Raw genomic sequence first — 26,690 nt, 5'->3', positions numbered from 1 at the left:
GAGAGGGTGAAGGCATGTACAGAGCATCAGATTGGGGAAGAGCAGTGTGGTTTCAGAAGTGGTAGAGGATGTGTGGATCAGGTGTTTGCTTTGAAGAATGTATGTGAGAAATACTTAGAAAAAGCAAATGGATTTGTATGTAGCATTTATGAATCTGGAGAAGGCATATGATAGAGTTGATAGAGATGCTCTGTGGAAGGTATTAAGAATATATGGTGTGGGAGGAAGTTGTTAGAAGCAGTGAAAAGTTTTTATCGAGGCATGTGTATGTGTAGGAAGAGAGGAAAGTGATTGGTTCTCAGTGAATGTAGGTTTGCGGCAAGGGTGTGTGATGTCTCCATGGTTGTTTAATTTGTTTATGGATGGGGATGTTAGGGAGGTAAATGCAAGAGTTTTGGAAAGAGGGGCAAGTATGAAATCTGCTGGGGATGAGAGAGCTTGGGAAGTGAGTCAGTTGTTGTTTGCTGATGATACAGCGCTGGTGGCTGATTCATGTGAGAAACTGCAGAAGCTGGTGACGGAGTTTGGTAAAGTGTGTGGAAGAAGAAAGTTAAGAGTAAATGTGAATAAGAGCAAGGTTATTAGGTACAGTAGGGTTGAGGGTCAAGTCAATTGGGAGGTGAGTTTGAATGGAGAAAAACTGGAGGAAGTGAAGTGTTTTAGATATCTGGAGTGGATCTGGCAGCGGATGGAACCATGGAAGCGGAAGTGGATCATAGGGTGGGGGAGGGGCGAAAATTCTGGGGGCCTTGAAGAATGTGTGGAAGTCGAGAACATTATCTCGGAAAGCAAAAATGGGTATGTTTGAAGGAATAGTGGTTCCAACAATGTTGTATGGTTGCGAGGCGTGGCTATGGATAGAGTTGTGCGCAGGAGGATGGATGTGCTGGAAATGAGATGTTTGAGGACAATGTGTGGTGTGAGGTGGTTTGATCGAGTGAGTAACGCAAGGGTAAGAGAGATGTGTGGAAATAAAAAGAGCGTGGTTGAGAGAGCAGAAGAGGGTGTTTTGAAGTGGTTTGGGCACATGGAGAGAATGAGTGAGGAAAGATTGACCAAGAGGATATATGTGTCGGAGGTGGAGGGAACGAGGAGAAGAGGGAGACCAAATTGGAGGTGGAAAGATGGAGTGAAAAAGATTTTGTGTGATCGGGGCCTGAATATGCAGGAGGGTGAAAGGAGGGCAAGGAATAGAGTGAATTGGAGCGATGTGGTATACCGGGGTTGACGTGCTGTGAGTGGATTGAATCAAGGCATGTGAAGCGTCTGGGGTAAACCATGGAAAGCTGTGTAGGTATGTATATTTGCGTGTGTGGACGTATATACATGTGTATGGGGGGGGTGGGCCATTTCTTTCGTCTGTTTCCTTGCGCTACCTCGCAAACGCGGGAGACAGCGACAAAGCATAATAAAAAAATATAATAATTATTTTTTTTTATTTTTTTATTATACTTTGTCGCTGTCTCCCGCGTTTGCGAGGTAGCGCAAGGAAACAGACGAAAGAAATGGCCCCCCCCCCCCATACACATGTATATACATACGTCACACACGCAAATATACATACCTACACAGCTTTCCATGGTTTACCCCAGACGCTTCACATGCCTTGATTCAATCCACTGACAGCACGTCAAACCCGGTATACCACATCGCTCCAATTCACTCTATTTCTTGCCCTCCTTTCACCCTCCTGCATGTTCAGGCCCCGATCACACAAAATCTTTTTCACTCCATCTTTCCACTCCAATTTGGTCTCCCTCTTCTCCTCGTTCCCTCCACCTCCGACACATATATCCTCCTGGTCAATCTTTCCTCACTCATTCTCTCCATGTGCCCAAACCACTTCAAAACACCCTCTTCTGCTCTCTCAACCACGCTCTTTTTATTTCCACACATCTCTCTTGCCCTTACGTTACTCACTCGATCAAACACCTCACACCACACATTGTCCTCAAACATCTCATTTCCAGCACATCCATCCTCCTGCGCACAACTCTATCCATAGCCCACGCCTCGCAACCATACAACATTGTTGGAACCACTATTCCTTCAAACATACCCATTTTTGCTTTCCGAGATAATGTTCTCGACTTCCACACATTCTTCAAGGCCCAGAATTTTCGCCCCCTCCCCCACCCTATGATCCACTTCCGCTTCCATGGTTCCACCCGCTGCCAGATCCACTCCCAGATATCTAAAACACTTCACTTCCTCCAGTTTTCTCCATTCAAACTCACCTCCCAATTGACTTGACCCTCAACCCTATTGTACCTAATAACTTGCTCTTATTCACATTTACTCTTAACTTTCTTCTTCCACACACTTACCAAACTCAGTCACCAGCTTCTGTAGTTTCTCACATGAATCAGCCACCAGCGCTGTATCATCAGCGAACAACATATATATATATATAATATATATATATATATATTATATATATATATATATATATTTTTTTTTTTTTTTTCATACGATTCGCCATTTCCCGCATTTGCGAGGTAGCGTTAAGAACAGAGGACTGGGCCTTAGAGGGAAAATCCTCACCTGGCCCCCTTCTCTGTTCCTTCTTTTGGAAAATTAAAAAAAAACGAGAGGGAAGGATTTCCAGCCACCCGCTCCATCCCCTTTTAGTCGCCTTCTACGACACGCAGGGAATACGTGGGAAGTATTCTTTCTCCCCTATCCCCAGGGATAATATATATATATATATATATATATATATATATATATATATATATATATATATATATATATATATATATATATACAGATTTTCATGATAATCTGAAGACATTGAAAATCTGAGCAAAATGCAAGGCTATAGCCTTGCATTTTTCTTGATTTTTTTGGAATCATAGATTTTCTTGAAATTTTCAGCATAGATGCTGTTATGTTGCATATGAATTTTTGGTTAAAATTTAATTATTAGGATAATTAGTTCCATAATTATCACAAATATTATGCTAATAATTTCAAGTGTTCATAACACGGTAATATTAGAGAATTCAGTGTTTTAATTCAAAATTCGTAATCACCATAAAGAATAACATATATGCACAGATTTTCATTAAAATCTGAAGACCTTGAAGATCCGAGTAAAATACAAGGCTACAGCCTTACATTTTTCTTGATTTTTTTGAAATCATGGATTTTCTTCATAATTTCAGCATAGATGCTATTAAGCATGCTGAATACGAATCTCTGGTCAAAATTTAAAAATTAATCATGTTAATCCAGTAATTAGCACATTAATATTTTAATTAATTCAATTGTTAATAACACGCTTAATATTAGAAAATGTAGTGCTTTGATTGAAAATTCGTATTAAGGATAAAGAATAGCATATATACATAGATGTTCATTAAAATCTGAAGACCTTGAAAATCTGAGCAAAATGAAAGGCTATAGACTTGCATTTTTCTTCATTTTTATGAAATCATGGATTTTCTTGATAATTTCAGTATAGATGCTATTAAGTATGCTGAATACGAATCTCTGGTCAAAATTTAAAAATTAATCATATTAGTCCAGTAATTAGCACATTGATATATAATTAGTTCGTGTTAATAACACACTTAATATTGGGAAATTTAGTGGTTTGATTGAAAATTCGTATTAAGCATAAAGAATAACATATGCATAGATTTTCATTAAAATCTGAAGACCTTTAAAATCTGGTCAAAATTTAAATATTAGGCTAATTAGTCCAGTAATTAGCTCATGAATATAATTAATTCGTGTTAATAACACAGTAATATTAGAGAATTCAGTGTTTTTATTCAAAATTCGTAATCACCATAGAGAATAACATATATGTACAGATTTTCATTAAAATCTGAAGACCTTGGAAATCTAAGCATTTTTTTTTATTTTTTTGAAATCATGGATTTTCTTGATATTTTCAGCATAGATGCAATTAAGCATGCTGAATACAAATCTCTGGTCAAAACATAAAAATTAATTCTGTTAGTCCAGTAATTAGCACTATATAATTATAATTAGTTCAGTTGTTAATAACATGCTTAATATTAGAAAATTTAGTGCTTTGATTGAAAATTCGTATTAAGGATAAAGGATAGCATATATACATAGATTTTCATTAAATTCTGAAGACCATGAAAATCTGAGCAAAATGCATTTTTGTTTTTTATGAAATCATGGATTTTCTTGATGATTTTAGTATAGATGCCATTATGTATGCTGTATACGAATCTCTTGTCAAAATTTAAAAATCAATCTTATTAGTCCAGTAATTAGCATATTAATATTTATTATAATTAGTTCGTGTTAATTACACGCTTAATATTAGGAAATTTAGGGTCTGATTGAGAATTCGTATTAAGCATAAAGAATAGCATATATATATATATATATATATATATATATATATATATATATATATATATATATATATATATAGATTTTCATTAAAATCTGAAGACCTTGAAAATCTGAGCAAAATGCAAGGCTTTAGCCTTGCATTTTTCTTGATTTTTTTTGAAATAATGGATTTTCTTGAAAATTTCAGCATAGATGTTATTAAGTATGCAGAATAAAAATCTGTGGTCAAAGTTAAGTATTAAATTGATTAGTCCTGTAATTAGCTCATAAATATTATGATAATTGAAATCTTATTAACACACTTAATATTATGAAATTCATTGTTTTGAATCGAAATTCATAATCAACCCAAAGATTAACACACATATATATATATATATATATATATATATATATATATATATATATACAGATTTTCATGAAAATCTGAGCAAAATGCAAGGCTATAGCCTTGCATTTTTCTTGATTTTTTTGGAATCGTGGATTTTCTTGAAATTCTCAGCATAGATGCTATTATGTTGCATATGAATTTTTGGTCAAACAAAGGACATAAGGGGAGTGGGGGGAGGAATGGGATGTATTTAGGGAAGCAGTGATGGCTTGCGCAAAAGATGCTTGTGGCATGAGAAGTGTGGGAGGTGGGCAGATCAGAAACGGTGGTGAGTGGTGGGATGAAGAAGTAAGATTGGTAGTGAAAGAGAAGAGAGAGGCATTTGGACGATTTTTGCTGGGAAAGACTGCAAATGACTGGGAGTTGTATAAAAGAAAGGGGCAGGAGGTCAAGAGAAAAGTGCAAGAGGTGAAAAAGAGGGCAAATGAGAGTTGGGGTGAGAGAGTATCATTAAATTTTAGGGAGAATAAAAAGATGTTTTGGAAGGAGGTAAATAAAGTGCATAAGACAAGAGAATCAATGAGAACTTCAGTGAAGAGGGTGAATGGGGAGGTGATAACAAGTAGTGGTGATGTGAGAAGGTGATGGAGTGAGTATTTTGAAGGTTTGTTGAATGTGTTTGATGACAGAGTGGCAGAAATAGGGTGTTTTGGTCAAGGTGGTGTGCAAATATATATATATTACCCTGGGGATAGGGGAGAAAGAATACTTCCCACGTATTCCCTGTGTGTCGTAGAAGGCGACTAAAAGGGAAGGGAGTGGGGGGCTGGAAATCCTCCCCTCTCGTTATTTTTTTCTTTAATTTTCCAAAAGAAGGAACAGAGAAGGGGGCCAGGTGAGGATATTCCCTCAAAGGCCCAGTCTTCTGTTCTTAACGCTACCTCGCTAATGCGGGAAATGGCGAATAGTATGAAAGAAAATATCTTTTCTTTTAAACTATTCGCCATTTCCCGCGTTAGCGAGGTAGCGTTAAGAACAGAGGACTGGGCTTTTGTGGGATATCCTCACCTGGCCCCCTCTGTTCCTCCTTTTGGAAAATTAAAAAAAAAAAAAGCTTTGCGGAAGATGAAAGCCGGCAAGGCAGCAGGTTTGAATGGTATTGCAGTGGAATTTATTAAAAAAGGGGGTGACTGTATTGATGACTGGTTGGTAAGGTTATTTAATGTATGTATGACTCATGGTGAGGTGCCTGAGGATTGGCGGAATGCGTGCATAGTGCCATTGTACAAAGGCAAAGGGGATAAGAGTGAGTGCTCAAATTACAGAGGTATAAGTTTGTTGAGTATTCCTGGTAAATTATATGGGAGGGTATTGATTGAGAGGGTGAAGGCATGTACAGAGCATCAGATTGGGGAAGAGCAGTGTGGTTTCAGAAGTGGTAGAGGATGTGTGGATCAGGTGTTTGCTTTGAAGAATGTATGTGAGAAATACTTAGAAAAGCAAATGGATTTGTATGTAGCATTTATGAATCTGGAGAAGGCATATGATAGAGTTGATAGAGATGCTCTGTGGAAGGTATTAAGAATATATGGTGTGGGAGGAAAGTTGTTAGAAGCAGTGAAAAGTTTTTATCGAGGATGTAAGGCATGTGTATGTGTAGGAAGAGAGGAAAGTGATTGGTTCTCAGTGAATGTAGGTTTGCGGCAGGGGTGTGTGATGTCTCCATGGTTGTTTAATTTGTTTATGGATGGGGTTGTTAGGGAGGTAAATGCAAGAGTTTTGGAAAGAGGGGCAAGTATGAAATCTGCTGGGGATGAGAGAGCTTGGGAAGTGAGTCAGTTGTTGTTTGCTGATGATACAGCGCTGGTGGCTGATTCATGTGAGAAACTGCAGAAGCTGGTGACGGAGTTTGGTAAAGTGTGTGGAAGAAGAAAGTTAAGAGTAAATGTGAATAAGAGCAAGGTTATTAGGTACAGTAGGGTTGAGGGTCAAGTCAATTGGGAGGTGAGTTTGAATGGAGAAAAACTGGAGGAAGTGAAGTGTTTTAGATATCTGGGAGTGGATCTGGCAGCGGATGGAACCATGGAAGCGGAAGTGGATCATAGGGTGGGGGAGGGGGCGAAAATTCTGGGGGCCTTGAAGAATGTGTGGAAGTCGAGAACATTATCTCGGAAAGCAAAAATGGGTATGTTTGAAGGAATAGTGGTTCCAACAATGTTGTATGGTTGCGAGGCGTGGGCTATGGATAGAGTTGTGCGCAGGAGGATGGATGTGCTGGAAATGAGATGTTTGAGGACAATGTGTGGTGTGAGGTGGTTTGATCGAGTGAGTAACGCAAGGGTAAGAGAGATGTGTGGAAATAAAAAGAGCGTGGTTGAGAGAGCAGAAGAGGGTGTTTTGAAGTGGTTTGGGCACATGGAGAGAATGAGTGAGGAAAGATTGACCAAGAGGATATATGTGTCGGAGGTGGAGGGAACGAGGAGAAGAGGGAGACCAAATTGGAGGTGGAAAGATGGAGTGAAAAAGATTTTGTGTGATCGGGGCCTGAATATGCAGGAGGGTGAAAGGAGGGCAAGGAATAGAGTGAATTGGAGCGATGTGGTATACCGGGGTTGACGTGCTGTCAGTGGATTGAATCAAGGCATGTGAAGCGTCTGGGGTAAACCATGGAAAGCTGTGTAGGTATGTATATTTGCGTGTGTGGACGTATTATACATGTGTATGGGGGGGGTGGGCCATTTCTTTCGTCTGTTTCCTTGCGCTACCTCGCAAACGCGGGAGACAGCGACAAAGTATAATAAAAAAATATAATAATTATTTTTTTTATTTTTTTATTATACTTTGTCGCTGTCTCCCGCGTTTGCGAGGTAGCGCAAGGAAACAGACGAAAGAAATGGCCCCACCCCCCCCCCCCCATACACATGTATATACATACGTCCACACACGCAAATATACATACCTACACAGCTTTCCATGGTTTACCCCAGACGCTTCACATGCCTTGATTCAATCCACTGACAGCACGTCAAACCCGGTATACCACATCGCTCCAATTCACTCTATTCCTTGCCCTCCTTTCACCCTCCTGCATGTTCAGGCCCCGATCACACAAAATCTTTTTCACTCCATCTTTCCACCTCCAATTTGGTCTCCCTCTTCTCCTCGTTCCCTCCACCTCCGACACATATATCCTCCTGGTCAATCTTTCCTCACTCATTCTCTCCATGTGCCCAAACCACTTCAAAACACCCTCTTCTGCTCTCTCAACCACGCTCTTTTTATTTCCACACATCTCTCTTGCCCTTACGTTACTCACTCGATCAAACCACCTCACACCACACATTGTCCTCAAACATCTCATTTCCAGCACATCCATCCTCCTGCGCACAACTCTATCCATAGCCCACGCCTCGCAACCATACAACATTGTTGGAACCACTATTCCTTCAAACATACCCATTTTTGCTTTCCGAGATAATGTTCTCGACTTCCACACATTCTTCAAGGCCCCAGAATTTTCGCCCCCTCCCCCACCCTATGATCCACTTCCGCTTCCATGGTTCCACCCGCTGCCAGATCCACTCCCAGATATCTAAAACACTTCACTTCCTCCAGTTTTTCTCCATTCAAACTCACCTCCCAATTGACTTGACCCTCAACCCTATTGTACCTAATAACCTTGCTCTTATTCACATTTACTCTTAACTTTCTTCTTCCACACACTTTACCAAACTCAGTCACCAGCTTCTGTAGTTTCTCACATGAATCAGCCACCAGCGCTGTATCATCAGCGAACAACATATATATATATATATATATATATATAAACATTAAGAGCACCAGGTGCTGTTGAACACTTCATGATATGCCACCAAGGTATGAAGCGTCCAGTGTTCTCAGTAGTATGCTTGCACCTTTATTGTTTTATTTTGTTTATGGAAAAGTTCAGACATCTTTCAGTTGTTTTTATAGACATTAGAAAGGAATCTTGTTTTTTGAGAAAGTTTTCCCCAGTAGTTTTTCTTTTATATGCTGGGAATTTCAAATACCTGGTGAAAGGGGAATGACACTAAATTGTGTAAAAAAAATAACCAATATTCTTCTCTTGAAATTTAGGTCAGAAATAATGGTGAAATATTAAGAAAATGTATTTGACAAAAGTTCAGGCATCTTTCAATTGTTTCTCTTTATAGAAATTAAAAGCAATAATCGTATTTTTTGAGAAAAAGTTTTCCCCAATAGTTTCTTTATAGTCTAGGAATTTCAAATACCTGGTGAAAGGGTTAAATGACAAGCTTGTAGAGAAAATTGATCAATATTTTGCTATTGAAATTTAGGTCAGAAATAATGGTGAAATGTTAACAAAATGTATTTGACCAAAGTTCAGACATCTTTCAATTGTTTCTCTATATAAAAATTAGAAAGCAATAATCTTATTTTTTGAGAAAGAATTTTTCCCAATAATTTTTCTTTTACAGTCAGGGAATTTCAAATACCTGGTGAAAAGGTTAAATGACACTAGATTGTATTAAAAAAATAACCAATATTCGTCAATTGAAACTTATTTCAGAAATAATGGTGAAGTGTTAACAAAAGTGTATTTGACCAAATTCTTTAATACATTAGAAATTAATATATTTCAAGAGGAAAGAGGAAAGCACCTTTTATAATTCTGTTGTTAAAAACAAGAAAGTTGATTTGATTTCCATATAAAAACAAATGAATGGTGAATTAGAAGGAAACAAATTTTTAAAGTTCAAGGGAGAAAGAAATGTGGACAAAAGCTATCACAATCATACATACACAGTTAATCCATGTAGCTTCACTAAGCTGTTCCCATTAAGGTGCAGTAGGTTCTTTTTCCCTGAATCTGTGAAGATTGTAGGTGTAGAACTTAAGTAAAAATCTTTTGTACGACACTAGTGAATACCTGAACAGACATGATGCCATCACCACAGGGATTCTCCAAGACCACACACCCCTTCTTGCCACTTCCTTCTATACTGACAAACATGAATGTAAATTAATATTACCTATTTGTGTATCAAAAATTAACTCATTCCATTTCACATATAAATCAAGTACATGAATATTTTGCAAAACTATTGTTCCCAGCCCCAAATATCCCCAGGATCCCTTCTTCAGGGGCTCCTGCAAGATTATGGCTGCATTAGAAATGGTTGTACGAAAACAATGGAATTCAATGGAGCGAGAAGCTCCTAGATAAAGTGGTACCAATAAAAACTTTGATCACTTCGCGGTGGAGGTGAATATGAAACATCCCACCTACCTCCCTTCAACACATTTACATCCAACATCTTGCATCTACATGCTTGTCAATTAGCATCTTGCCTAATAATGTCCATTAAGCCCCCAAACACCAATATACACTTATGTAAGCATTTTTTTTTTTTAAACCAATTTCTAATCACAAATACTTTTTCAGCACAAGCTGTTCCCAAATTTCATTTGCACCAATAACCGAATGCCTCCTGATTACACCCTTAACTGCCACATCACTCTTTATTACATTTAGATCCATTACATCAGGCATGACGAAGGACTTACTCAGCTCCTCCCACAAAATGCCCTCTTTATGTTCACTTTTTTTGCAACCAAGTGCTTATGCAATGACAGATGCATTCTCTGCCACATCAGTCTCAAACTCACTGTCTTACACTTTTCAATAAGGTAAAGATAGTGCAAGGAACAGACAAGGATAGGCCTCATTCACCTGCATTCATTCTCTAGCTGTCATGTGGAATGAACCAAAGACCCCTATCAACAACTAGGACTCATAATCATTTAGTGGTTTTCCTTGGATACTTCACATGCCCTTGCTCAGCCCATTGAAAGCATGTCGCATCCCTCACCCCCTTGCATGCATAATAAAAAAAATCAGCAGCATTTTTGTTACAGGATCACCGACACTATTCAGCAACTGTGCTGCAGGCTGTATGGAGAGCTAGAGTTGTGCGCAAAAACCTTCAAAATAAAGAGCTTGAGGCTGTACGACAAAGACTTAAAGAAGCCACCCGAGAAGCTACAGATTGTAAGCGTATTGGGAATAGAACCAAATGTGCTATTACATATCTGATCAAGTACAAGGATTTGAAGAGGATATTGATAGCAGTGATGTATCTTGGTGAGCTGGTTGAAATCACTGCATGTCTAAGTATTTATGCTGTTAAATTCTGTTTTCCAACATATGAATGATTCTTAAAAGAACTGAGAATGAATCCTTGTAAAAGTTTTTCTAAAAACTGATACAATATGTTAGGCAGTAAATCTTCACTTATTCTCAGTTTTAAGAAGAGTAATTTTTGCCTCTATTCTCTTATAGGGCATGCAAGTATAAACAAGTCTGGGTTCCCTGGTTGATAGAGAGCTGGATCTTGCTAGACCACTTTCAGTAAAACTGCCACATTTTCATTTAAAGTTGGATACAGTAAAGAATATTTCATGTTAAAAGTTATAAATGGAGAAGTTCTTTCACTCATACAGATACTAGCACTCGGTGGTCACCCCCATGCTCTGAGAAGTTGATGGAAGGGGCTGCCCTTGACGCCATCATGTTCTTGTTGAAGTCCTGCAACCGTTCATTACCACACATGCAAATTCTCAGCTATATCCTTAACATACTCATTAATTTGGCTAAGTACCCTTACACAGCACCTTTCATCCACAAGGTAAGTATCCTGAATTGAAGCTAACATGTGAAATTTTGAGATTTTATACAGATTTCAATCATTTATTTCCATTCATTTATGGCCAGTTTTATAGTTATCTTGAAATTTTGTAAATATGAAAATGCATTTTTCAGTTTCTTAATGAAGATGCACTCGAGAAAATACTATCTTACCTGATCTTCGGCTTTACCTCAACAGTTGGAGGGGTTAGTGACGACTATAATCCAGCTACTAACTATATACTATGAAAAGGGCCCTGGCATCTTCTGCAAAAGCTGTACTCTTCTCTATATCCTTACCGCATCTAACCCTTCCCAAAAGGTATGTCATATCATATAATTGGTTTACTATATTTGGGTTGTTTTATTCTTTAAGTATAGCTCTAGATCCAAGTTTTGATCAGATTTAAACAGGCAGAATTGTGACTGCTTTAAAGTAAAAGGTTGTTTAGTGAAAATGAAAGAGTAGTTTGCACTGATTTTAACTGTATTCTGAAGAGGGTATCATGAATAAATGTGGCACATAAGACATTTGACTTTTGGTAGGCTAGTAATTTGGGCAGTACGAGAACAACACACAGGATCTGAAGTTGAGGGTTTTATTGAACAAAATTACACAGAGTTTTCACTGAAATTAGTGCTACTGAATTACAAAAAGCATTTGAATGCCTTTATTTTCTCACCAAAAATAGTATTTTAAGTTTAGAGTCAATATGGAAAGGAATGTGAAATTTTTTAAAGAAATCTGCCAGAAACATAATAAGCAGTTTGGACATATGGAATGAATGAGTGAGAAAAAGGTTGACAAAGAGAATATATGTCAGAGGTGGAGGGAACAAGGAGAAGCGGGAAACTAAACTGGAGCAATCACAGCCTGAACACGCAGGAGGATGAGAGGCGTGCAAGGAATAGAGTGAATTGGAATGATGTGGTGCTGTCAGTGGACTGAACCAGGACATGTGAAAGGTCTGGGGTAAACTATTGAAAGGTCTGTGGGGCTTGGATGCGGATAGGTTGCTGCAGTTTTCGTGCATTACACATGACAACTAAAGACAGTGTGAACAAATGTGACCTTTTTTGTCTTTTCCTAGCACTAACTTACTGATGCAGGGGGTGGCGATGCTGTTTCCTGTGGGGCAGGGTGGTGCCAGGAATGGATTAAGGCAGTTAAATATGAATATGTACATGTTTAAATATGAGTATGTCTGTGTATTTGCATGTATGTATACATGAGTGGATGGGTCTTTCTTTGTCTGTTTCCTGGCACTACCTCGCAAATGCTGGAAACTGCAATCAAATATAATAGATAAATAAAATATTATACTTGATCGAGCTGTCATGTGTAATGCACAGAAACCACAACTCGCTATCCAAAACCAGGCCCCACAGACACCTTTCCAGGGTTTACCTCAGAAGCTTCATATACCTTGGTTCAGTCACCTGACAGCATGTCAATTCCAGTATACTACATTGTTATAGTTCACTGTCTCATGCATGCCTTTCATTCTCCAGCATGTTCAGAACTCTATTATTTTTCAAAGATAATATGTATCTGAAGTGGAAGGAACAAGAACATTTATTTCAAAGTAGACTTATAGATATGATCATTGGTTCTACCCTTATGAGAGGTATTTAGATCTGAAATTTTTGGTATTTGGTCCTTTATTTAGTACCATGCATAGATTATCATATACATTTCTTGATTCTTTTAAGGCTGCACAATTGTAGCTCTTTAAAGTCTCTCATTGTGTTCCATTTCCTCTGTTGTAAGTGTAAAGTGTTTCTGAATTTCTGAATTCTTTGGTCCATTCCACCTTGTTTGGTTAGTGAACATACAATGCAGCAGCAGTGTTTCATCCTATATTCACAATATGCATTTCCATCAATTTTTTTTATTTCCTATAATGAATGTATTCATTATTTTACTCGGTTGTAAAATCTTTTCAGTGTGGTCATTAAGTTTACATCAATCCTACCTTTGTCTTCATTCACCATCCCCTCTACACATCTGCTTCAGACGTACTTTACCTTACTATAATTACGTTCCTCCTTATCCTTATTTCTATTGTTATATCATCTTCCATTCTCCATCAGCAAGTGTTGAAAAGGTGTAGTTTAGCTTTGGCTTGTGCCAAATGTTATCATTTTGAAAATGCTTTTATTTCATATTGTCTCTTTTGAATAGGATATGCAGAGTCCCAAAGTGAAAGCAGATCTCAGAAGTTTAAAGTCTCTGATGATGCGACGTGAAAATGCCAGCTTACGTGGAAAGCGACCAGTCAGATATACCCCTCTTCTTGCATCACAGCTCCCATCAATAACACCTGACTGGGCTTTGAAACCAGGCCAGCCTAGAGAGTTTGAGGAACCAATGTGTGCCATAGTTACACTCTTGGCCCGACTAGAAATGCAAGCACAGTAATAGTCTTAAGGTTGCTTGGTACCTGAATTCCTATATTTAAGTTTGAGTGCAAATATGTGAACCCAGAAATGAATAAGGTATTGTGTATTTTATAATGGTTTCTCATAATAGTCTGAGAAAAGGATCCCCTTTCTGTAACCAGAGAAGCAACAGTAAAACCTGTAGCTATTGCTCTATGAAATGAGAAATTTTATGTAGGTTGTAAATAGTACGGAATGGCTGATGCAACTAACAGTTATTCAATGACATGGCTGTGTGTCAAGGTCCCAGAACTGAGTCCTGACCAAGGTTTTGTCCTTATGGGCAAGGGATGATTCACACACTTCACTTACCCCAGGTGTGAATGGGCAGTAATTTTCTGGAAGGCAAGCTGTTAGCTAGGACATGATATACCAAGGAGCACACCTTTGTATTACAACTTTCTTATAATTTTACCTTACCAAGGGCTTAGGATCTATCTTCTGATTCAGTTTTCATTAGAATACTGGCACAAAGTAGCAGTAGGGAAATTTTGTGTATGGCTCAGTACTACTGGGTTACAATATTCTAAAAGTATTTTTTGACAACCGAGATGGTTTTTTTTTATTTAGGTTGTAAGCTTCAAGTATGGTGTTCACACACACAAAAAACGTCCATTTCCCCAAAGGCAATGTCACATTCTAATCCTGTCTCTCCTTTGCCATTGATTGCCATCTGCAGAAGTCTGGAATTGGCAAGGCCCCTGAAATCCTTTAGGTCCATGTTTTGAGTTCATAGAGGTCTTGGTCTGAAAGAGGAGAGGCACTAAGGAGATATTGAACACCCAGAGAGCCTAAAAATCTTGCATGTACCTACAAGAATTTTGGGATTTTTCCTCCTTAGAAAGGTAGGAGCCAACCATCTTGAAGTACAGGTGGAAGATATGAAGTCCACAGAATGAAGTGGCAGCCAGAAGGGTAATAAAAGAATGCTCTTCCTTCAAGATAACCTGAGGTGGATTACTGGTTCTCACAATGATAGAACCACAAATGTCAGTGATCAACTTTCACCCTGAGAGTGTCATAAGCTTGTATCTATAGTAAACCTTAACCATGGATAGCCTCTGAAAATATATAGAGATGTGGACAATTTTGTCATTGAATTGTTGTAGACCAAACCTTTTTTTGTATTGTGTGTAAAGGTTTATAATTTAAGCTTTTCTACTGTACCTACACATTAACAAGATTTCTTAAATGAAACTGGAATGCCACAGCATTATCCATGGTTGGAGATGACTGTGTTTATTTTTCATATAGTATAAAATTTTTTTTAGAAAGGTTACAATTTTATATCTTCAACGGCTATCATTTTGTATATATGTTTCAGTAATATACATATATATATATATATAATGAATTGTCAAGTTTTTATCCTACTAATTAGTTGACAAAACAAAGGATTCAGGCAGGGATTTTTCTCCAATGCTTAGTCATCTGTTCCTTGTAATATCTCAGAAAAGACATTAAATATATCTTCAAAAGCTTAAATTGCAACTGGTACAAAGTCTTTAACGTGATACTTAGTGTAATGGAACTTTTAAAATATATTATTTATTTCACTTTGTTGCTGTCTCCCGCGTTAGCGAAGTAGCGCAAGGAAACACGAAAGAATGGCCCAACCTACCCACATACACATGTATATACATACCTATACATCTCAATGAATACATATACACACACAGACATATATACACATTCCTATGAGTCCACGAGAAAAATGAAACACGAAAAGTTCCCAAGCGCACTTTCATGTAATATTCACATCATCAGGGGAGACACAAGAGAGAAATATAACAGTCAGTTGATATACATCGAAGAGACGAAGCTTCGTCTCTTCGATGTATATCAAGTGACTTATATTTCTCTCGTGTCTCCCCTGATGATGTGATTATTACACGAAAAGTGCACTTGGGAACTTTTCGTGTTTCATTTTCCTCGTGGACTCATAGGAATATCTTGATCACGCGCAAAATTGTGATCCTTTCCAACATGTATATATATATATATACACATGTACATAATTCATAATGCCTGCTTTTATTCATTTCCATCACCACCCCACCACACATGAAATAACAATCCCCTCATGTGTGCGAGGTAGTGCTAGGAAAAAAACAAAGGCAACATTCGTTCACACTCAGTCTCTAGCTGTCATGTAATAATGCACTTTCCACATCCAGGCCCCACAGAACTTTCCATGGTTTACTCCAGATGCTTCACATGCCCTGGTTCAATCCATTGACAGCATGTCGACCCCGGTATACCACATCGCTCCAATTCACTCTATTCCTTGCACACCTTTCACCCTCCTGCATGTTCAGGCCCCGATCACTCAAAATCTTTCTCACTCCATCTTTTCACCTTCAATTTGGTCTCCCACTTCTGACACATATATCCTCTTTGTCAATCTTTCCTCACTCATTCTCTCCATGTGACCAAACCATTTCAAAAACACCCTCTTCTGCTCTCTCAACCACACTCTTCTTATTACCAAACATCCCTCTTACCCTATTATTACTTACTCAATCAAACCACCTCACACCACATATTGTCCTCAAACATCTCATTTCCAGCACATCTACCCTCCTCTGCACAACTCTATCTATAGCCCACACCTTGCAACGATATAACATTGTTGGAACCACAATTCCTTCAAACATACCCATTTTTGCTTTTTAACATAACGTTCTCGACTTCTACACATTCTTCAACGCTCCCAGAACCTTCGCCCCCTCCCCCACCCTATGATTCACTTCCGCTTCCATGGTTCCATCCGCTGCCAAATCTACTCCCAGATATCTAAAACACTTCACTTCCTCCAGTTTTTCTCCATTCAAACTTACCTCCCAATTGACTTGTCCCTCAACCCTACTGTACCTAATAACCTTGCTCTTATTCACATTTACTCAGCTTTCTTCTTTCACACTTTACCAAACTCAGTCACCAGCTTCTGCAGTTTGTCACACGAATCAGCCATGTTGGATCAGGGAGGGTTTTGTGTACGTTATTTCATGTTTTCTAATGTGGTTGGCTTGTGCCAGATATTTGAGTAGTAATTCTGGAGTGTTTGTATTCTTTGGGTGAAGGGATGTTGGTCTGGGGCACTGCATTCTGTGGATTTCTTTAATATCCATCACAGTTGTGGGTTCATTATGTAAGGAGGGCCAGTGTGCTTTAAGTGTAAAATTAGAGCTGTTTAGAACTAGTTTTGTAATATCTACTGGTGGTGAGTAGTTTGGCCTGATGGTGTTTCTTTGCTATGTGAGGTCCACTACCTGTTGGAGTTTGGGTTATATTCATTTACTAGTATTTGTGGTAGGTCCTTCTTGCTAGCTTGATTGATAATGATGCTGAAATGAGAAATGTTATGGGGTATTATTGAGGATGAAGGTAAGGAGCTTGGGTTCTATGTAGAGAGTGATTGCTTACCAATTTTCTTTCATGTTTGTGTGTGAAATTTGGTAGCTGTGTAGGTCTTATAACACTACCTACCCCCCAGGGCCCTCATCAGATGTGGGTGTAACTCCCTGTGATTCAAGCAAAGAAACCAAAGGCTACTGTGTTACCAGTGACACAAAAGTTGGAAATTATTGTGTCGTGAGAAGGGTACCACTGCCAAATTGTTATAATCTGATTACAGTACAGTACTTCCCTATCCCCATGCAGAGATCATGAATTACGCAATCAAGATTTGTGATTACGAGAATAATTATAAGAACAAGTGCTCAGGAAACATGGATGACCTGGATTATTTAATGACCAAGTGGTATAAGGAAAAACTGAGACAAAACTTTACGTTACCCTACTGAAGAATTCTAGTTGTGACAGTGTTTATCCTGACAAATTCTTAAAGTACTCTACAATACACTAACATATGAAATTACACCCAAATCATTCTCCCTACCCTCTCACTTCACACACCACCTTGACCAATACACCCTATATCTGCCACTCTATCATCAAACTTATTCAACAAACCTTCAAAATACTCACTACATCTCCTTCTCACATCACCACTACTTGTTATTACCTCCCTATTAGCCCCCCTTCACAGAGAGGAGGTAGCAAAAGCTTTGTGGAAGATGAAATCCAGCAAGGTGGCGGGTTTGGGTGAGGTGCCTGAGGATTGGCGGAATGCATGCATAGTGCCATTGTACAAAGGCAAATAGGATAAAGGTGAGTGTTCAAATTACAGAGGTATAAGTTTGTTGAGTATTCCTGGTAAATTATATGGGAGGGTATTGATTGAGAGGGTGAAGGCATGTACAGAGCATCAGATTGGGGAAGAGCAGTGTGGTTTTAGAAGTGGTAGAGGATGTGTGGATCAGGTGTTTGCTTTGAAGAATGTTTTTTTTTTTTTTTTTATACTTTGTCGCTGTCTCCCGCGTATGCGAGGTAGCGCAAGGAAACAGACGAAAGAAATGGCCCAACCCCCCCCCCATACACATGTATATACATACGTCCACACACGCAAATATACATACCTACACAGCTTTCCATGGTTTACCCCAGACGCTTCACATGCCTTGATTCAATCCACTGACAGCACGTCAACCCCGGTATACCACATCGCTCCAATTCACTCTATTCCTTGCCCTCCTTTCACCCTCCTGCATGTTCAGGCCCCGATCACACAAAATCTTTTTCACTCCATCTTTCCACCTCCAATTTGGTCTCCCTCTTCTCCTTGCTCCCTCCACCTCCGACACATATATCCTCTTGGTCAATCTTTCCTCACTCATCCTCTCCATGTGCCCAAACCACTTCAAAACACCCTCTTCTGCTCTCTCAACCACGCTCTTTTTATTTCCACACATCTCTCTTACCCTTACGTTACTCACTCGATCAAACCACCTCACACCACACATTGTCCTCAAACATCTCATTTCCAGCACATCCATCCTCCTGCGCACAACTCTATCCATAGCCCACGCCTCGCAACCATACAACATTGTTGGAACCACTATTCCTTCAAACATACCCATTTTTGCTTTCCGAGATAATGTTCTCGACTTCCACACATTCTTCAAGGCCCCCAGAATTTTCGCCCCCTCCCCCACCCTATGATCCACTTCCGCTTCCATGGTTCCATCCGCTGCCAGATCCACTCCCAGATATCTAAAACACTTCACTTCCTCCAGTTTTTCTCCATTCAAACTCACCTCCCAATTGACTTGACCCTCAACCCTACTGTACCTAATAACCTTGCTCTTATTCACATTTACTCTTAACTTTCTTCTTCCACACACTTTACCAAACTCCGTCACCAGCTTCTGCAGTTTCTCACATGAATCAGCCACCAGTGCTGTATCATCAGCGAACAACAACTGACTCACTTCCCAAGCTCTCTCATCCCCAACAGACTTCATACTTGCCCCTCTTTCCAAAACTCTTGCATTTACCTCCCTAACAACCCCATCCATAAACAAATTAAACAACCATGGAGACATCACACACCCCTGCCGCAAACCTACATTCACTGAGAACCAATCACTTTCCTCTCTTCCTACACGTACACATGCCTTACATCCTCGATAAAAACTTTTCACTGCTTCTAACAACTTTCCTCCCACACCATATATTCTTAATACCTTCCACAGAGCATCTCTATCAACTCTATCATATGCCTTCTCCAGATCCATAAATGCTACATACAAATCCATTTGCTTTTCTAAGTATTTCTCACATACATTCTTCATAGCAAACACCTGATCCACACATCCTCTACCACTTCTGAAACCACACTGCTCTTCCCCAATCTGATGCTCTGTACATGCCTTCACCCTCTCAATCAATACCCTCCCATATAATTTACCAGGAATACTCAACAAACTTATACCTCTGTAATTTGAGCACTCACTCTTATCCCCTTTGCCTTTGTACAATGGCACTATGCACGCATTCCGCCAATCCTCAGGCACCTCACCATGAGTCATACATACATTAAATAACCTTACCAACCAGTCAACAATACAGTCACACCCTTTTTTAATAAATTCCACTGCTATACCATCCAAACCTGCTGCCTTGCCGGCTTTCATCTTCCGCAAAGCTTTCACTACCTCTTCTCAGTTTACCAAATCATTTTCCCTAACCCTCTCACTTTGCTTTGAAGAATGTATGTGAGAAATACTTAGAAAAAAATTTCCCTAACCCTCTCACTTTGCTTTGAAGAATGTATGTGAGAAATACTTAGAAAAACAAACGGATTTGTATGTAGCATTTATAGATCTGGAGAGGGCATATGATAGAGTTGATAGAGATGCTCTGTGGAAGGTAGTTAGAGCTGTTTAGAACTAGACTTGTTTTTTAATCTCTACTGGTGGTGAGTAGTTTGGCCTGATGGTGTTTCTTTGCTATGTGAGATCCACTATCTGTTGGGGTTTGGGTTATATTGATTTATTAGTATTTGTGGCCTGTCCTTCTTGCTAGCTTGATTGATAATGATACTGAAATGAGAAATGTTATGGGGAATCATTGATGATGAAGGTGTGGAGCTTGGGTTCTATGCAGAGAGTGAATCCTGACCAATTTTCTTTCATGTTTGTGTTTGATTTTTGGTGACTGTGTAGGTCTTACCACACTACCTCCCCTCCAGGGCCCTCAACAGATGTGGGTGTAACTCCCTGTGATTAAAGCAAAGAAACCAAAGGCTACTGTGTTATCAGTAACACAAAAGTTGGAAATTACTGTGTCTTGAGAAGGGCACCCCTGCCAAATTGTTATAATCTGATCACAGTACAGTACTTCCCTATCCCCTTATGCAGAGATCATGAATTATGCAATCAAGATTTGTGATTACGAGAATAATTATAAGAACAAGTGCTCAGGAAACATGGATGACCTGTATTTTTTAATGACCATATGGTATAAGGAAAACTGAGACAAAACTTCGCTATACCTTCCCTTGTTCAAGAATTCTGGCTGGGACAGTGTTTATTTACTTATTCTTATTTATTATACTTTGTCGCTGTCTCCCCCATTAGCGAGTAGCACAAGGAAACAAACGAAAGAATGGCCCAACCCACCCACATACACATGTATATACATACACATCCACACACACACATATACAAACCTACACATCTCAACGTATACATATATATACACACACAGACATATACATGTGTACATAATTCATACTTGCTACCCTTATTCATTCCCGTTGCCACCCTGCCATACATACAGTAGTTATCCTGACAAATTCTTAAAGTTATACAATACACTAACATGTTAAATTACTGTGGCAACATTATAATTAAGCTTCTGTACTTATATGATCCCTATGTAGAGTAATGTATTGCAGTGGGGAGGCTTTCAAATAACTCAAATTTTGATCTCACAACAGCATTGGTATGAATTCATGACAAAGGAGGAGATTCTACAGTATATTAATATTTATCATCATAATTATTATCATTATTGTTTCTCTTGTCAGCGATGTGGATTTCTTTAATATCCATCACAGTTGTGGGTTCAATGGTTCATTTTGTTATGTAAGGAGAGCCAGTGTGCTCTCTGCTTTTAGTGTATAAGTTAGAGCGTTTTAGAACAAGACTTGTTTTGTGGTCTCTACTGGTGGTGAGCAGTTTGGTCTGATAGTGTTTCTGTGCTATGTGAGGTCCACTATCTGTTGGGGTTTGGGTTATATTCATTTACTAGTATTTGTGGTAGGTCCTTCTTGCTAGCTTGATTGATAATGATGCTGAAATGAGAAATGTTATGGGGTATTATTGAGGATGAAGGTAAGGAGCTTGGGTTCTATGTAGAGAGTGATTGCTTACCAATTTTCTTTCATGTTTGTGTGTGATATCTGGTAGCTGTGTAGGTCTTATAACACTACCTACCCCCCAGGGCCCTCAACAGATTTGTGTGTAACTCTCTGTGGTTAAAGCAAAGAAACCAAAGGCTACTGTGTTATCAGTGACACAAAAGTTGGAAATTATTCAGTGTCGTGAGAAGGGTACCCCTGCCAAATTGTTACAATCTGATTACAGTACAGTACTTCCCTATCCCCCTAAGCAGAGATCATAAATTACGCAATCAAGATTTGTGATTATGAGAATAATTATAAGAACAAGTGCTCAGTAAAAATGGATGACCTGGATTATTTAATGACCATGTGGTATAAGGAAAAACTGAGACAAAACTTTACGTTACCCTACTGAAGAATTCTGGTTGTGACAGTGTTTCTCCTGACAAATTCTTAAAGTACTCTACAATACACTAACATATGAAATTACTCCCAAATCATTCTCCCTAACCCTCTCACTTCGCACACCACCTTGACCAATACACCCTATATCTGCCACTCTATCATCAAACTTATTCAACAAACCTTCAAAATACTCACTACATCTCCTTCTCACATCACCACTACTTGTTATTACCTCCCTATTAGCCCCCTTCACAGAGAAGAGGTAGCGAAAGCTTTGCGGAAGATGAAATCCAGCAAGGTGGCGGGTTTGGGTGAGGTGCCTGAGGATTGGCGGAATGCATGCATAGTGCCATTGTACAAAGGCAAATGGGATAAGAGTGAGTGCTCAAATTACAGAGGTATAAGTTTTTTGAGTATTCCTGGGAAATTATATGGGAGGGTATTGATTGAGAGGGTGAAGGGATGTACAGAGCATCAGATTGGGGAAGAGCAGTGTGGTTTCAGAAGTGGTAGAGGATGTGTGGATCAGGTGTTTGCTTTGAAGAATGTATGTGAGAAATACTTAGAAAAACAAACGGATTTGTATGTAGCATTTATAGATCTGGAGAGGGCATATGATAGAGTTGATAGAGATGCTCTGTGGAAGGTAGTTAGAGCTGTTTAGAACTAGACTTGTTTTTTAATCTCTACTGGTGGTGAGTAGTTTGGCCTGATGGTGTTTCTTTGCTATGTGAGATCCACTATCTGTTGGGGTTTGGGTTATATTGATTTATTAGTATTTGTGGCATGTCCTTCTTGCTAGTTTGATTGATAATGATGCTGAAATGAGAAATGTTATGGGGAATCATTGATGATGAAGGTGTGGAGCTTGGGTTCTATGCAGAGAGTGAATCCTGACCAATTTTCTTTCATGTTTGTGTGTGATTTTTGGTGACTGTGTAGGTCTTACCACACTACCTCCCCTCCAGGGCCCTCAACAGATGTGGGTGTAACTCCCTGTGATTAAAGCAAAGAAACCAAAGGCTACTGTGTTATCAGTAACACAAAAGTTGGAAATTGTTGTGTCTTGAGAAGGGCACCCCTGCCAAATTGTTATAATCTGATCACAGTACAGTACTTCCCTAACCCCTTGTGCAGAGATCATGAATTACGCAATCAAGATTTGTGATTACGAGAATAATTATAAGAACAAGTGCTCAGGAAACATGGATGACCTGTATTATTTAATGAACATATGGTATAAGGAAAACTGAGACAAAACTTCACTATACCTTCCCTTGTTCAAGAATTCTGGCTGAGACAGTGTTTATTTACTTATTCTTATTTATTATACTTTGTCGCTGTCTCCCCCATTAGCGAGTAGAACAAGGAAACAGACGAAAGAATGGCCCAACCCACCCACATACACATGTATATACATACACATCCACACACACACATATACAAACCTACACATCTCAATGTATACATATATATACACACACAGACATATACATGTGTACATAATTCATACTTGCTACCCTTATTCATTCCCGTTGCCACCCCGCCATACATACAGTATTTATCCTGACAAATTCTTAAAGTTATACAATACACTAACATGTTAAATTACTGTTGCAACATTATAATTAAGCTTCTGTACTTATATGATCCCTATGTAGAGTAATGTATTGCAGTGGGGAGGCTTTCAAATAACTCAAATTTTGATCTCACAACAGCATTGGTATGAATTCATGACAAAGGAGGAGATTCTACAGTATATTAATATTTATCATCATAATTATTATCATTATTGTTTCTCTTGTCAGCGTTGTGGATTTCTTTAATATCCATCACAGTTGTGGGTTCAGTGGTTCATTTTGTTATGTAAGGAGAGCCAGTGTGCTCTCTGCTTTTAGTGTATAAGTTAGAGCGTTTTAGAACAAGACTTGTTTTGTGGTCTCTACTGGTGGTGAGTAGTTTGGTCTGATGGTGTTTCTGTGCTATGTGAGGTCAACTCCCTGTTGGAGTTTGGGTTATATTCATTTATTAGTATTTGTGGTAGGTCCTTCTTGCTAGCTTGATTGATAATGATACTGAAATGAGAAATGTTATGGGGTATTATTGAGGATGAAGGTAAGGAGCTTGGGTTCTATGTAGAGAGTGATTGCTTACCAATTTTCTTTCATGTTTGTGTGTGATATTTGGTAGCTGTGTAGGTCTTATAACACTACCTACCCCCCAGGGCCCTCAACAGATTTGTGTGTAACTCTCTGTGATTCAAGCAAAGAAACCAAAGGCTACTGAGTTACCAGTGACACAAAAGTTGGAAATTATTGTGTCGTGAGAATGGTACCACTGCCAAATTGTTATAATCTGATTACAGTACAGTACTTCCCTATCCCCGTGCAGAGATCATGAATTACGCAATCAAAATTTGTGATTACAAGAATAATTATAAGAACAAGTGCTCAGGAAACATGGATGACCTGGATTATTTAATGACCAAGTGGTATAAGGAAAAACTGAGACAAAACTTTATGTTACCCTATTGAAGAATTCTAGTTGTGACCGTGTTTATCCTGACAAATTCTTAAAGTACTCTACAATACACTAACATAATAAATTATTCCCAAATCATTCTCCCTAACCCTCTCACTTCACACACCACCTTGACCAATACACCCTATATCTGCCACTCTATCATCAAATTTATTCAACAAACCTTCAAAATACTCACTACATCTTCTCACATCACCACTACTTGTTATTACCTCCCTATTAGCCCCCCTTCACAGAGAAGAGGTAGCGAAAGCTTTGCGGAAGATGAAATCCAGCAAGGTGGCGGGTTTGGGTGAGGTGCCTGAGGATTGGCGGAATGCATGCATAGTGCCATTGTACAAAGGCAAATAGGATAAAGGTGAGTGTTCAAATTACAGAGGTATAAGTTTGTTGAGTATTCCTGGTAAATTATATGGGAGGGTATTGATTGAGAGGGTGAAGGCATGTACAGAGCATCAGATTGGGGAAGAGCAGTGTGGTTTTAGAAGTGGTAGAGGATGTGTGGATCAGGTGTTTGCTTTGAAGAATGTTTTTTTTTTTTTTTTTATACTTTGTCGCTGTCTCCCCCATTAGCGAGTAGAACAAGGAAACAGACGAAAGAATGGCCCAACCCACCCACATACACATGTATATACATACACATCCACACACACACATATACATACCTACACAGCTTTCCATGGTTTACCCCAGACGCTTCACATGCCTTGATTCAATCCACTGACAGCACGTCAAACCCCGTATACCACATCGCTCCAATTCACTCTATTCCTTGCACACCTTTCACCCTCCTGCATGTTCAGGCCCCGATCACTCAAAATCTTTCTCACTCCATCTTTCCACCTCCAATTTGGTCTCCCTCTTCTCCTTGCTCCCTCCACCTCCGACACATATATCCTCTTGGTCAATCTTTCCTCACTCATTCTCTCCATGTGACCAAACCATTTCAAAAACACCCTCTTCTGCTCTCTCAACCACGCTCTTTTTATTTCCACACATCTCTCTTACCCTTACGTTACTCACATCGATCAAACCACCTCACACCACACATTGTCCTCAAACATCTCATTTCCAGCACATCCATCCTCCTGCGCACAACTCTATCCATAGCCCACGCCTCGCAACCATACAACATTGTTGGAACCACTATTCCTTCAAACATACCCATTTTTGCTTTCCGGATAATGTTCTAGACTTCCCACCCATTCTTTTTCCCCCCCCCCCCCCCCCCCACCAAGGGCCCCCATGTATTTTCGCCCCCTCCCCCACCCTATGATCCACTTCCGCTTCCATGGTTCCATCCGCTGCCAAATCTACTCCAGATATCTAAAACACTTCACTTCCTCCAGTTTTTCTCCATTCAAACTCACCTCCCAATTGACTTGACCCTCAACCCTACTGTACCTAATAACCTTGCTCTTATTCACATTTACTCTTAACTTTCTTCTTCCACACACTTTACCAAACTCCGTCACCAGCTTCTGCAGTTTCTCACATGAATCAGCCACCAGTGCTGTATCATCAGCGAACAACAACTGACTCACTTCCCAAGCTCTCTCATCCCCAACAGACTTCATACTTGCCCTCTTTCCAAAACTCTTGCATTTACCTCCCTAACAACCCATCCATAAACAAATTAAACAACCATGGAGACATCACACACCCCTGCCGCAAACCTACATTCACTGAGAACCATCACTTTCCTCTCTTCCTACACGTACACATGCCTTACATCCTCGATAAAAACTTTTCACTGCTTCTAACAACTTTCCTCCCACACCATATATTCTTAATACCTTCCACAGAGCATCTCTATCAACTCTATCATATGCCTTCTCCAGATCCATAAATGCTACATACAAATCCATTTGCTTTTCTAAGTATTTCTCACATACATTCATCATAGCAAACACCTGATCCACACATCCTCTACCACTTCTGAAACCGCACTGCTCTTCCCCAATCTGATGCTCTGTACAGCCTTCACCCTCTCAATCAATACCCTCCCATATAATTTACCAGGAATACTCAACAAACTTATACCTCTGTAATTTGAGCACTCACTCTTATCCCCTTTGCCTTTGTACAATGGCACTATGCACGCATTCCGCCAATCCTCAGGCACCTCACCATGAGTCATACATACATTAAATAACCTTACCAACCAGTCAACAATACAGTCACCCCCTTTT

General features: G+C 39.2%; 1 protein-coding gene and 1 long non-coding RNA gene across 4 annotated transcripts in view; one reads left to right on the top strand and one right to left on the bottom strand.

Moving 5' to 3' along the window:
* Window positions 1–15,152, top strand: part of LOC139762751 (uncharacterized) — a 173,211-nt gene extending 158,059 nt beyond the window's left edge. The window contains 4 exon segments of the mRNA XM_071687858.1: window positions 10,592–10,817; window positions 11,177–11,361; window positions 11,560–11,682; window positions 13,546–15,152. Of these exon segments, the coding sequence (XP_071543959.1) occupies window positions 10,592–10,817; window positions 11,177–11,361; window positions 11,560–11,682; window positions 13,546–13,782 (771 nt within the window). The 3' untranslated portion in view covers window positions 13,783–15,152.
* The window catches only part of LOC139762753 (uncharacterized), a 471,178-nt gene that overhangs the window by 115,272 nt on the left and 329,216 nt on the right, over window positions 1–26,690 (bottom strand). The gene's annotated exons all lie outside the window — the stretch shown is intronic.

Source organism: Panulirus ornatus, chromosome 44 (genome assembly GCF_036320965.1).
Source record: "Panulirus ornatus isolate Po-2019 chromosome 44, ASM3632096v1, whole genome shotgun sequence".
NCBI classification, from domain to species: Eukaryota; Metazoa; Arthropoda; class Malacostraca; order Decapoda; family Palinuridae; genus Panulirus; species Panulirus ornatus.
This window is presented reverse-complemented; position numbering and strand designations above follow the sequence as displayed.